General features: G+C 38.1%; 1 protein-coding gene and 1 long non-coding RNA gene across 3 annotated transcripts; one reads left to right on the forward strand and one right to left on the reverse strand.

The window, feature by feature from the left end:
* Positions 1–1,265: 1,265 nt before the first annotated feature.
* LOC143885369 (uncharacterized) lies at positions 1,266–4,301 on the reverse strand. 2 transcript variants are annotated; one of them, XM_077389514.1, is made up of 4 exons: positions 3,969–4,301; positions 1,975–3,782; positions 1,680–1,884; positions 1,266–1,580 (listed from the first exon to the last, which is right to left on the reverse strand). In XM_077389514.1, the coding sequence occupies exons 2-4, from the start codon at positions 3,779–3,781 to the stop codon at positions 1,283–1,285; spliced, it is 2,310 nt and encodes a 769-aa protein (XP_077245629.1). In that variant the 5' UTR covers position 3,782; positions 3,969–4,301; the 3' UTR covers positions 1,266–1,282. The 2 variants fall into 2 exon arrangements, with proteins under 2 accessions (XP_077245629.1, XP_077245628.1); XM_077389513.1 differs by having other exon boundaries at positions 3,916–4,301.
* A 1,048-nt stretch (positions 4,302–5,349) lies between these two features.
* Positions 5,350–9,852, forward strand: LOC143885371 (uncharacterized). Its single transcript, XR_013253251.1, has 4 exons — positions 5,350–8,405; positions 8,530–8,600; positions 8,849–8,987; positions 9,609–9,852. It is a non-coding gene; the product is annotated as an uncharacterized LOC143885371 (long non-coding RNA).
* The last annotated feature ends 3,386 nt before the right edge of the window (positions 9,853–13,238 follow it).

Consider the following 13,238-nt stretch of genomic DNA (forward strand, 5'->3'; position numbering starts at 1 on the left):
TCACATACTCCTGTTCTTCCTCTTCTTGTTCTTCCTGATCCCATCCCTGTTTCTACACCTCCGGTGTCCAGTTCCTCCCCTACAGTTGATTCTAATGTTATGCCGACGTCAGCGCCTTGTGCAGTCCCTCTACCTCCACCATTGAAGCAGTATCAACGTCGGACCAAATCTGTTGCTCATTCAGCCCCGCCCGAGCCATCATCATCTCAGCCGGAGATCCCCACTTCTGAGGTACATTCTGACTCTCCCATTGCCTCTCGCACTCGGTCTCGCAATACTGCTCATCTCATTTCCTCTTTTGTGTCTTATGACTTTCTCACCCTTGTATTTCGTAGTTTTGTTTCGTCTTTGTCCTCTATTTCTCTACCTAAGACTCTACAGGAGGCACTTGATCATCAAGGCTGGCGGACGGCTATGGATCTTGAGATGCAGGCCCTTCAAGTCAATCAGACATGGGATTTGGTCCCTCTACCATATGGTGCTCGCCCCGTTGGTTGTCGTTGGGTTTATGCAGTCAAGCACCTTCCTGATGGCACAGTTGAGCGCCTTAAGGCTCGACTTGTTGCCAAAGGGTACACGCAGACATATGGGATTGATTATGGCGAGACTTTTTCACCAGTTGCGAAAATTCCTTTTGTCCGTGTCCTGCTATCCCTTGCTGTGAATCATGGCTGGCATCTTCATCAGTTGGATGTAAAGAATGCTTTTCTTCATGGTGATTTGGAGGAAGAGGTCTATATGGAGCAACCTCCTGGATATGTTGCTCAGGGGGAGAGATCTTCTCTTGTTTGCCGTTTGAGGAAATCCGTTTATGGTCTCAAACAATCTCCGAGAGCCTGGTTTGGGAAGTTCAGTGCTACACTTATTCGCTTTGGCATGAAGTAGTGCGCAGTTGATCACTCCGTCTTCAGTTTTCAGTCTCAGGCTGGTTGTGTTCTGTTGATAGCATAGTTGTAAATTCCGTTTCGGTCGCCATTTCGTTTTGGCCACCGAAACGGAATTTCGGTGGGATTTCGGTCATTTCGGTGCATTTCGGTCGAAACTTTTCGTTCACACAAAAAATATATTAAAAAATATGAGAAAAATCCAAAAAAATAAAAAATCAATAGAAAAAGATGAAAAACTAATAAATAGTCCAAAATATGTGTCCCAAAAGGCATATTCATTACTTAAACACATAAAGTCTTGCACAAGTGCAACTGATAGTCTGATACATAGAAAAACATTAAAAAAAAAAGATACATGAAAATGAAACATAAACAATAGCTAGTAGCAACAACTCTCAGTCATCATAACCCGGATGATCATACTCAATGTCTTCTTCGTCGTCGTCGTCGTCGTCGCCGCCGCCGTCATCACCACCTGGACCACCAGTATGGACATCTTCTTCAAGAGGCATGAGAAAGTCGTCGTTGTCGTCCCCGGCCCCAACCACAACAGTAGGTGCTTCAAGATTTTCCCACCCAATGTCTTCCGGCGTGAATATGACATCTTCTTCTTCTGCAACCCAATCCATCATGACATCCAGATGGTCTATGCTCAAAGGGTCACTAGTGGTAGATGATTTCCTCAACAAGTCCCTGAAAAGGAAAACATTAAGTTTAATCAATGTCAAAGGTTAAACTTAAAAGCTTAAAGTGATGAGATGAGAGTTGAAAACATTATATTACGTTGTATACCTTTCTCGAAACTTAAGATTGTAATGGACAAACACCAAGTCATCTAATCTCTGGTGCTCCAACCTATTTCTCTTTGCAGAGTGAATGTGTTCGAAGGTGCTCCAATTCCTTTCACACCCAGTCGCACTGCAGGTCTGACTGAGAATTCTGATCGCAAATGTCTGTAATTCTTCCACGTCACCTCCGAATTGATTCCACCATGCAACTGTAAAGTAACAAATAGTAAATCATTATTTGTTGAGAAACTGAAAGTTAAAATGAATTATACTTAATTAAACAAAAAACTCAAATATACCTGGTCCCAACTTCGTTCGGTTGCGGATTGCAAGCTTCATTCCAAACATACCCTTAGCCTCTCGATAATCCTCAATCTGATTGGTGATGAGGTCTTGTGTACCTTCATCAGGTACCAATCGAGTGATGCATGCCAACAAGCCTCTGGTTACTTCACTGTGCCTAGAGAAGGTAGGAGTGAAAAAGAGAGCAGGGTTAAGAAAATATCCTGCTGCATGGAGGGGACTGTGGAGTTGCCTATCCCATCTTTGGTCGATGATCCTCCAGATGGGATTGTAATCTGATTTTCTCTTCAACCTCTCCTTGATGTTCTCTTTGGCCTTATCCATAGCCTCATATAGGTAACCCATCGCCGGTTTGTCCTGCCGATCTACCAAGCGCAGCACTCTCACTAAAGGCTCGCTGATGTTTAGAATGTACTTGCATTGGTCCCAAAAAGATTTATCCAACACAGTACTAACTACCCCTTCACTCAGTGGGTGTTGGACAAACCTACTAGTACTATACTCATCAGACACAAACATCTGCTGAAGTGCTTTCCGATTCAACACCAGACTTTGTATGCTAATGAAATTTGTAGCAAATCTGGTTGCAGCAGGGCGGCACAACTCCTTCCCTCCTGTGAACTTCTTCCTCATCAAATTCAAGAGGCTTCCATGGTTGTAGATGAACTTTGTAATCGTTCGAGCCCTCTCAATTGTGGTTGCTATGTGAGGAAATACAGTCGGTTTGCACAGATGCTCCAAGATGAGATCTAAGCAATGAGCTGCGCACGGAGTCCAGAAGAATGTACCAAACGCGGCTTCTAGTCTTTTCCCAGCAGCTTTGTAACTTGGCTCACTGTCAGTTACAAATTGCACCACATATTCCGGATTCACCTCTCCGACAATCTTTGCAAAGATATTGTATAATTCATCGGCATTCTTCACTATGCCAGATGCATCAACGGATTTGAGGAATATGACTCCTTTAGGGCAGTACACCAAAAAGTTGATTAGGGAACGTTGTTTGGTGTCTGTCCATCCATCTGCCATAATGCTACAACCAGTGTATCTCCACGACATCTTAATTTCCTCCAAGTAGTTGTTTACCTCATCCACTGTATTCTTCAAAATGGGACCCCTTAAAGCATGATAAGTAGGTGCCTTATAACCCGAACCCACGGCATTCACAGCGTCAAACATAGGTTGCCAGAAAGGTGAATTGGCAACGTTGAAAGGGAGATTGGCATCGTAGCAAAGCATGCCAACCGCCATGTCTGCTCTATCCATTGTTTCTTTAGTAGCCAAAGCACTTTTAATGCTTGGCTGGGCTCCAGGGGTTGTTCGTGCTGCAAAGAAATTCCTGATCCCTCCTGTGATTCCCTTCTTCTTCCTTTTTGTACCACTCGGTTCTACAAGAACTTCCTTACCTCTTCGTTGAGGGACTTGAGGCAATTGTGTGCCAAGGTCTTCTTCATCCTGCTCTTCTTCTTCGTCTGGTGTGCCATAAAAACCTCCAACCTCTGCTCTGGATATGCTCATCCTAGCCCTTTCTTTTCTCTTTGCATCTAAAAGGTGCTTCATTCGATATTTTACATCTTCAGTCACTTTTTTGCATGATGCTACTTCACCAGGAACAGCCGCTAAATGTTCTTTCAAGCGGGTTATACCTCCACCCGATATGACTTTGCCACAGAATATGCAAGTTATTTTATTTCTTTGACCCGGAACCAATGTACCGTAAGACCATGCCGGGTCATCCGATCTAGCGGGTGCCGAACCAATAGAGGATGCTCCTGCAGAAGGTCCCGAACCCGACCCACTCATTCTGAAATGAAGTAGAAGAAGGGGAAAAATGAATTAGAAGAAAGAAAATTGAAACAAATTACAAAAAAATGAAGTAGAAGGGGACAAATGAAGTAAGAAATAAAAGAAAGGAAATGGAAAGAAATAAAGAGAACCTTGGGGTTGAACTTGAGTTGAAGAGAAGAAGAAAAAATTAGCCTTCACTCACTTGAAATAAGCCTTTGGAAATAGTTCTTGACTTCTTGTAGTGGTAAGTTGAATATATGCCTTCCCTTTGCTCCAAAATAGACTTGGATTGAGTTGAAGAAGAGGGTAGACTTGTAGGAAATTTAGTAGAATAGATAGTGTAAGTGAAAGTAGAGAAGAGAAGGAGAATCACTTATGTGAAGGTGGAGGAAAAGAAGGTAGGGAAAATGCTATTTATAGAGTTTTTTATTAATTGTGCATTTAAAAATGACTAAAATACCCTTCCCAACAGCTATAAACGGTCACATTTTGAGGTTAAAATTGTCAAAAACCAAAAAGAGCCGTTGCAGGGGCATTGTCGTAAATTCTGCAAGTCAAACTAGCCGTTATGGACGATTTCGGCCGGAATGGAGAATTTCGTCCGGAATGGACGAAATTCCGGATTTCGGAAAATTTCGTCCGGAATGGACGAAATGGAACGAAATTTCGTCCGAAACGAAATTTTGCCAATTTCATTCCGGAATTTGAACGAAACCGGTTCGTTTCGTCCATTCCGGACGAAACGAAACGGTATTTACAACTATGGTTGATAGTATATGTCGATGATATCATTATCACTAGTAGCGATACAGGTGGCATTCAGAGGCTCAAATCCTTCATTCAGACAAAGTTCTCTACTAAGGATTTGGGTCGTCTTTGGTATTTCCTGGGCATTGAGGTTGCCTATTCGACTAGGGGTATCTACCTCTCACAGAGGAAGTATGTTCTAGATCTTCTTGATGAGACAGGTTGTTTGGGAGTCAAGCCTGCCTCAACTCCTATGGACCAGAATATGAAATTACTTCCTGAGGAGGGAGTCCTGTTAGAAGATCCAGGGCGATACAGACGATTAGTTGGTAAGCTCATTTATCTTACTGTTACACGTCCAGATATTACCTTTGCAGTTAGCGCTGTTAGCCAGCATATGAGCTCACCTCGCACTTCACACTCGGCTGCTGTACTTCAGATATTGAGATATCTGAAGAGTTCGCCAGGTAAAGGGTTGTTATTTCAAAGGCATGGGCACCAGAGAATTGAAGGATACACTGATGCAGACTGGGCAGGTTATCCGGCTGATAGGCGGTCTACTACAGGATATTGCACATTTATTGGAGGTAATCTTGTTTCATGGATAAGTAAGAAACAAGATGTCGTGTCTAAATCCAGTGCCGAGGCAGAATATAGAGCTATGTCTCATACGAGTGGGGAACTCATGTGGCTACGTTCCTTACTTTCAGATATTGGATTTCGTCCTTCTTCATCTCCAGCTCAGTTATACTTTGACAACAAATCTGCCATTTACATTGCCACGAATCCAGTCTTCCATGAGAGGACCAAACATATTGAAGTGGATTGTCATTTCATTAGAGATTTGATTCAGCGTGGCTACATATCTCCCGTGTTTACCAGATCTACAGATCAATTAGCAGACATGTTCACGAAGCCTCTAAGTAGAGCTAAGTTAGTTGATAATTGTAACAAGCTAGGAATGTTAGATATCTACATTCCAGCTTGAGGGGGAGTGTTAACAGGTCTTTAGGTCTTTATTGTAATGCCCATCGGCATACCTGTCTTTGTACTTCACTCTTTATTATTTATATTACATGAGTGAGGGGGAGAACCCTAACTCAATCTTTTCTCTCACTCTTTACTTTCTCTCTTTTCTCTACCTCTCTCTACAAAAACATTTATTATCATTAAAGGCTTAGTATAAGCAAAACAACTACTCATTAAAATAAACGTAGAAACAGAAGTAGAAGTAGAAATATAAATAGTAATAGAGATAGAAACTAAAAGTGCAAAGATGAATGCATGAAAAGAAAAATGCATGAGTCTACCCCAAGACCATACGACATTTCAAACCCTTTTTTCATTTTCTTTTTCCCCTATTTCTCATTTCATGGCATTTATATGCCGGCCGTTGATCTTGACCATCAAGGCCCCCACCCATATTTGGGTGTAGCCTAGGTAGGATTTCCTCGGTCACCCTGTGTACCAGGTCCACCTGAATGCATCACCAACCCAATGTTGTACGCTCTCTTCTGGGTGGCTTTTGGCATCTCGCCAAGGTTGGCTCTCTGCCTCCCTCCCACAATTTACAATGCAATGCATGCATGAGTTTATACGCACTTCTTCCCTCTCTCATGAGGGGTTTTTCCTTTTTACCTCCACCTGCATGATTAGTACTTGGCATTGCCACCATATTATCTCAACAATTTATCAAAATAGAACTTGCTATCTATTTTAACAATTCAAAAGAAACAAGGAGGCAAAGAGACTAATCATACGAAATAAGATTATAATCACAAAACCATTTTTGAAGCCATTATGGTACAAATCACTATCACTTGCCTTATAGTTTGAGTATAGAATGAGACGTGAGGCTCTATGTATCAATCGGAAAGGAGCCTGTAAGGATTACATGTCAAAGTGTAAATTGATTATTCCAAGTGTTACAATTTCCAGCCCTTTATTGGTGGTGATTTTGATTGAAAACATTGCTAAAATGCATATATGATATATATCATGTCTTTCATTTAGGATTTATATATCTATTTTATAACATGTATGGGAAAAATATCACACACAACAGTCCCCAATACCACTGTTTTGTGTGCTGATTTTTTGAAATTACGCCCTCTAAATCGAACATAACCTTTTACCATATCATATCCTTCATACACAACAATATGCCTACATCATATGTCAATTAAACAACAAGGTCTTGGAAAAGCAATCCCTAATACAAGCTGATTTCAATTAAAAACAGTGACAAATCCCTTATAAAATCATACGCATAGGTTAAATTGATAAAAAAAACAAGTCCCTTAACACTTTGAGTTACTCCTAGTGGAGTTTTACATAAAGAAAATATATTATAAATAGATTTAGGGCACAAAACTTCAAAAAGAAAATCAATACAATGTTCTTGATTAGAAAGATCATACAAATCAAGAAACCTAGTTAAAAACCCTACTGTAGCCAAATCAAGATCAAAGGAGAATAATTATACCCAAATCGAATGAAAAATATGAAAACTAAATTTTTCGGGCACTTACTCGAAGAAGAAAATCAATTCGATAAAACCTAGCCTTTCCTTATTTTATTTTTTTCTTTCTTTGTCTCTTTCTCTCGGTTTTGGGATGGCGTGCGCAAGGGGAGGAAACCCATGTTTTGAGTCCTATAAATAACCTTTTTATAAAAAAGTTTCCTATCCTAAGTCTAAAAGGAATGGTAAGTGTTCAATTTTATTAGGTCTTATTAAATAAATTAACTACAAAATATATATTAATTGGTCCCACTTGCTATTCATAGTAAAAACGGACTTACTATTTATAGTAAGTTTGGACTTACTATTTATAGTAAAAACGGCCTTACTAATAGTAAGTTCGGACTTACTATTTATATTAAATACGGACTTCCTATTTATAGTAAGTTGGGACTTACTATTTATAGTAAAAACGGACTTACAATTTATAATAAGTTCGAATTTGACAAATCGAAAGACTCCAATCGAAGATCTAAACCGTTGATCTTCGACCGGGGGATCTACGACCAAGATTTTGATAAAATCATTAACTTTCCCGACCCTTGGTGGGGCCGGGTGTTACATTCTACCCCCTTAAAGTAATTTCGTCCCCAAAATTTGACTCCCCAAATTCCTTTAATTAAAATTTTTTTTCAAGTGTTAAAGTTACAATACTAAGGTGATATGCAAACAACACAACCAAAGGAGAGTACCTCTCCAACCAACTTTGAAAATTACTAAGTTAGATACAGTTTATGAATTTGAAGGAAGATTCAATAATTAAACATACGACATATTATAGAATTCATTAGTGTGTGTCTTAAACAAACAATGTATCAAGAAATTTAATTATAAACAAACTGCGTATTATGATATGATTTGGTCATTATTTGTGTTGTCAAATGTGATCATGTAATGCATCTTGGTGTGATGTTTTCCTTCAAGTGTATTATGAAAATCAAGGGGGAGGTGCATGACTTCACAACGTATCAAATTTCTTAGAACCTAATACATCTCACTCTATTATGTGGGATCTTACAATCCTGCCTCCTTGGGGCCCAACGCCTTCATTGGCACATATAACGGTAGGAGACACTCTGAATATATGTGAGAATACTAAATTGCCCTTGGAGCTCACAACTAGCTTTTTTGACTTCTACTGACATAACTCCCTCATATGTCGAACCAGGCGTTCCCGGTGCACGTGAGTCATGCGGTTCTTCAGATTATTCGGAGAGTGGGTAGGTTTTGTCTTTTCCCATTTGATTTTCTGCAGATTATTCGGAGGATGGATCCATGAATTTTCAGAGATGGGGTTGAAGGTGAAAACATCGGGTTCAGAGTGAGCTTTGTGTGAAAACAACTAATTACTCAAAAGGCTTAATCTGTTGGGTAATTAATTAAGGTTCATTCTTGGGGATTTTTTTATGTATATGAATGTCTTTTCTGCTATTGTTTTTTTTTTTTTTTTTTTTAATTCTATTATTTTCTTTGTCGCCCTTTGTCAATTTAACAGAAAGCCATTCAGCAGCGCACTTTTTCAGGAGAGAACAGCAACCTAGCATCAGACTTTGACATTCTCTGTGTGTATGTGTGTGTATTTTGACTATTTTCTCCCCCATGAACTATTGACTTCCAGCTATTGATTTTATCTATGACTTATGTTCAATCTGGATGGATTTTAAATTTTTTTACATTTTAGTTATTAGATGTTAAGAAGTTGACTCCCTGTTGTTTAAGATATAAAAGAAACTAGGCTTTTCTTTGAGACATTATTGAATCCAAGCACATGAATTTGATTAACTTCACTTTTGTTCATGGTTTTCTAATTGCAGTTTAATTTCTCTTAGTGGAATCCTAAATGAGGCATTAAGGATCATCAAGGGCCTACGAGCATCCGATAAAGGTCGTTTCCTTGGCATTTAGCAGTGCTTAAAGTTTCTCCTGGGATTATAACGTGGTTTGATGGTAAAAGTAAGTGGGGGCATAAATTGTTGATATAGCTCCTTTTATTCCATTTTATTTGATTTTTCATTTTTTTTCTTCTTCTTCCTTCTTGATTCTTTTATTCCATAGATGGGCTTATGTGTATTTTTCTTTGAAAAATTCAAGTATATTTTTAAATATGCACACACATGCCAATACATCAGTGTACCTTTCAATAATGAAAACACTGAATTATTTTGAAATCTAACGGTTTCTGTTCACTTTTATTTTTATTGTCTTGGTGCTTTTATTTTGAGACCGATCTAGCGGAGCATAGCTTTTTTATTTGTTTTTATTTTATTTGGAGTACCTTCCCCATGCTACTTTTCAAGGATTTAGATGCTTGCAATATGTTTGGATTTTGAGAATGCTTGGAGTGAGTATCAGGTCTCAAAATCCAAGCCCCTGTTCAATTTGGATTTTGGGAATTGATTTTGCCCAAGGGATATTTCTTCTTTGTGTTATCGAGTGCATGTAATTTTGTATTGCATTTTGGTTCTCATTCTGTTTTATCTTTGCTGAAATTTGATTATTTTGGCTACCGTTCCATCTTGGATCTTTGCTTTTATTTGAAGTTCAGTTATTAATGTTGTTGAGCACTGTTTGCAGGAGTGTCTGAGAAAGTGTTCAGATAAACATGGCTTGCAGCTGCATATGATTTATTGAAAAGAAAGTGCAGATTGGCTCTTATTTTGGGTTCAGGGAACTTTGGGCTTGGTATTTGGCATTTTTGCTATGTTTCCTAATTCCATTGCCTTCATAATTATGTAACAGAAAACTCCGAAATCTTTGATGTCCATTTATTTCAAGGTATGATAAACATTTCTTTTATCAATTGTCCTCCATTTTGATATGTTTTAAAATTTCCTTGGCTCTATAATTCTTTAACAGCAACCTACAAAATCTTTGAGCAGCCACTGAGCATGTCCTCCTTGCAACTTATTTATTTCTAATTTTGTTTCGGATTCATGATTTGTTAGGAGAAATGTAATGAATTCCTTTGTTTTTGGGCTATTCATTATTTTATTTTTTCAAGATATATGTCCTCTGGATGGATTTCTTATGGCCCTTTTGTTGAAATTTTCTCTATATGCTACTTATGAATCGCACGGCTCTGCAACTAGTTTTGATTATAATAATAGGTTTTGGGCTCAAAATCGGTTGTCACAATCTCAAACCAACAGGCCCTTCACAGCTTAAACTTTTAGATTAATTGGTTGTTTCACAACTATAATGGCTTTTTCATTTTTTTATGTTCACCGACAAATCCACTAATGTGAATTGGCTTTATGCGAAATTTCCTCCACGCCCAAACGGCTGCATGCTTGTGGTGGAGATTTTGGTGAACTTCAATTTCACGAGATCCCATATGCTAGGCAGTTTTGTGGAAAGGCATTTCGTGCTTTACTTTTACAATAGAAAATAGCCACGTCAGATGAATAAAATTAATAAGACAGAATCTGCTAAAAAGTGAGCCTGTGGTTGTTCTCTTATGCGCAAAATGGCTTTCTGCGAAATTGCCTAGCAACTCCCAGAATATTTTCGCCAAAATTAGGGATTTGCTAAGGTACATCGCAAAAGGATTTTCGCGGCTGGTCTGTTGCACGTCTGATGTGCAACAGACCAGCCGCGAAAACCCTTGTGCAATGGACGCTAGCAATTCCCCCAAAATTATTAGTCTATTCCAGTGGAGGTAAATTAGACGTGTTAACTCACTTACCCTTTCATACCTTACCTGCATGGGTGAGGGAAAGTGAAAAAAAAAAAAAAATCATAAAATTAAAAAATTAAAAGTAGGAAAAAAACTTAGAAAAAGGTAAATGACCTTATCATATCAAAAATGACCGAAATACGCCATTTTCATAAAAAATACCAAAGTACATTTATCTCATAGAAAGGGAAATGTTATCAGCACTACAGTATTTTGATGAGGGCACTCCTCACTTTATTAAAAGTAGGGTATGGCCCGCACCATAGGATCATCCAAACCGTCCATTAAATGGGCCACAGCCTATATAGGTTGTGCCTCAAAAATCATTTCCATAGGTTGATCCTAACCCTCCGATTTGAATGTTAGAGGGTTGTTCCTAACCCTCTATAGATCGGAGGGTTAGGATCAATCTATGGAAATATTTTTGGGGGCCCATCTAATGGACGGTTTGGATCATCTTATCGTGCGGGCCATACCTTACTTTAAATGAAGTGAGGAGTGCCCTCATCAAAAAACAGTAGTGCTGATAAAATTTCCCCATAGAAAATGTCCAAAATATCTTTATCCCATCAGAATAGCCAAAATGCCCTTACCTAATTGAAATTGACCAAAATATCCCCATTCCGTGGAAAATGTCCAAAGGATCTCATGAAAATAACCAAAACACCCATATATCACAAAATTACCAAAATACCCCATTTTATAAGAAAACAATCTAAGTAGCTCAATTTCATAGAAAATTGCCAAAAAATAATGGCCAAAATCCTCTTATATTAAAAAAAATAACAAAATAGCCCTTAGTCAGAAAAACTGACTAAAATACCCTTATTGCATAGAAAATGACCAAGGTGCCTCTTTCTCATAGAAAATGGCTAATATCACCCTTATTTCATGAAAATTAACCAAAATGTCCTTTTCTCATGGGAAATGGCCATTTCCTTAGGTAGGGATACTTTTGTAATTTTCTATGAGATATATGCATTTTAGTGAATTTAGGAAATAGGGATGTTTTTGTCATTTTCAGGAAGTGGGTGTATCTTGGTCATTTTCTATGAGCTAAGTGCATTTGAAATTTTTTGTGAGATAGGCGCATTTCGGCTATTTTCATGGACACTATTTTTATGGAATTTTAGGTTTTTTCTCAATTTTCTATTTTTTGTTATTTTTATTATTCAATTAAAAAACCTTTTCATTTCGATCCTAGATATATCTATGAAAATTGAAAAGGACCACATACTGGAGCCCACTTATTTCAATGATCCAAGCCATTCAATTAGTGATTCTTTATCCTACATAGGTTGTAACCAAGGTTTTAAATTTCGGCTGAAATGTCGGATTTTGGTGAGGACTGAAATCGAAACGTTCTGAAACCGATAGTACCGAAATTTACCAAATTTGTCGAAATTTCAGGAATTTTGGCAAAATTCTTGATAAAATATTAATTTTTATTCCTTTGCAAAAATTTCAGCCGAAATTACCAAAATTTCAGCCCAGGACAACGACATTTCAAGCGCTTCAACCGAATTTTGGCTAAAATTTCAATTTTGGTGACGAACGAAACTACCCTTGAAACCGAAATTTAAAACCTAGGTCGTACAGACAAATCTTCACAGGAAAAATGATCCTAGCCCTTAAAACTTAGTGACATATGAACAATTGAGAAAAGTTATAGATTTAGTTTTAGGAAAATGATCCTAGCCCTTTATAATTTGGTGACATATGAACAGTTGAGAAAAGTTAATACATTTAGGGCATGTTTGGCTCCTGAATTTTTTATTTTTTTTTGGAATATTAGCTTATCCAAAGGTGAACGAGGGTGGGAGAGGGACAAATATGAGAGGGACTGAGAGATGAGAGGGTGAGAAAAGCTCGAGAATCCAGGAAACAAAAAACTCCATCGAAAATGATCGACCTTTTCGTGGTTTTTTAGCCACTCCTCACTTTCCAGCCAATCGTGCCCTCCCAAGTCTCTCCTTTTCCCAGACACCCTACTCCTTCCTCACGCCTAGGAGAAACCAATTTATCATGAAAACAATTAATGGCCTTAGGGCACGTTTGACGACTACCATGAATTTATTTTCATGATAAATTAGTTTCTCCAAGTTGTGAGGAAGGCTGGAAGAGGGATTTGTTTTGTGGAATAAGTGAGGGACTCAGTGAGGAAAGGGCAAGAAAAACAAGGGAAAATAACCAAAAAGCTCCACTGCAAATGTGATCGACCAAGGGGCGATGCCAGAAATTTTGCACACGGGGGGCAAAATTTATTGTAATTTTTTCTCCAAACAAATGAAAGCAATATTATAAAAATGGTAGGAGGATTTAATTGGTTTTGGAATGGAGAAGGATTTACTTGGGAAGGGAAAAAGATATTTTTTTAGAAGGAAGGGATATAAAAATGGGAAAATTAAAATTTTAAACTCATTTTCTATCTTAAGGATGATTGGAAAGGGGGGCATATTTTTTTTAAAAGGGGGTAAGTATAAAAATATATTAAAAAATAAAGATATTTTTTTCCCCAAAAAGTTAAG

This window comes from Tasmannia lanceolata, unplaced genomic scaffold (genome assembly GCF_043159265.1).
Source record: "Tasmannia lanceolata isolate RefF3 unplaced genomic scaffold, GAP_Taslan_0.1 ptg000008l, whole genome shotgun sequence".
In the NCBI taxonomy this organism is placed as follows: domain Eukaryota; kingdom Viridiplantae; phylum Streptophyta; class Magnoliopsida; order Canellales; family Winteraceae; genus Tasmannia; species Tasmannia lanceolata.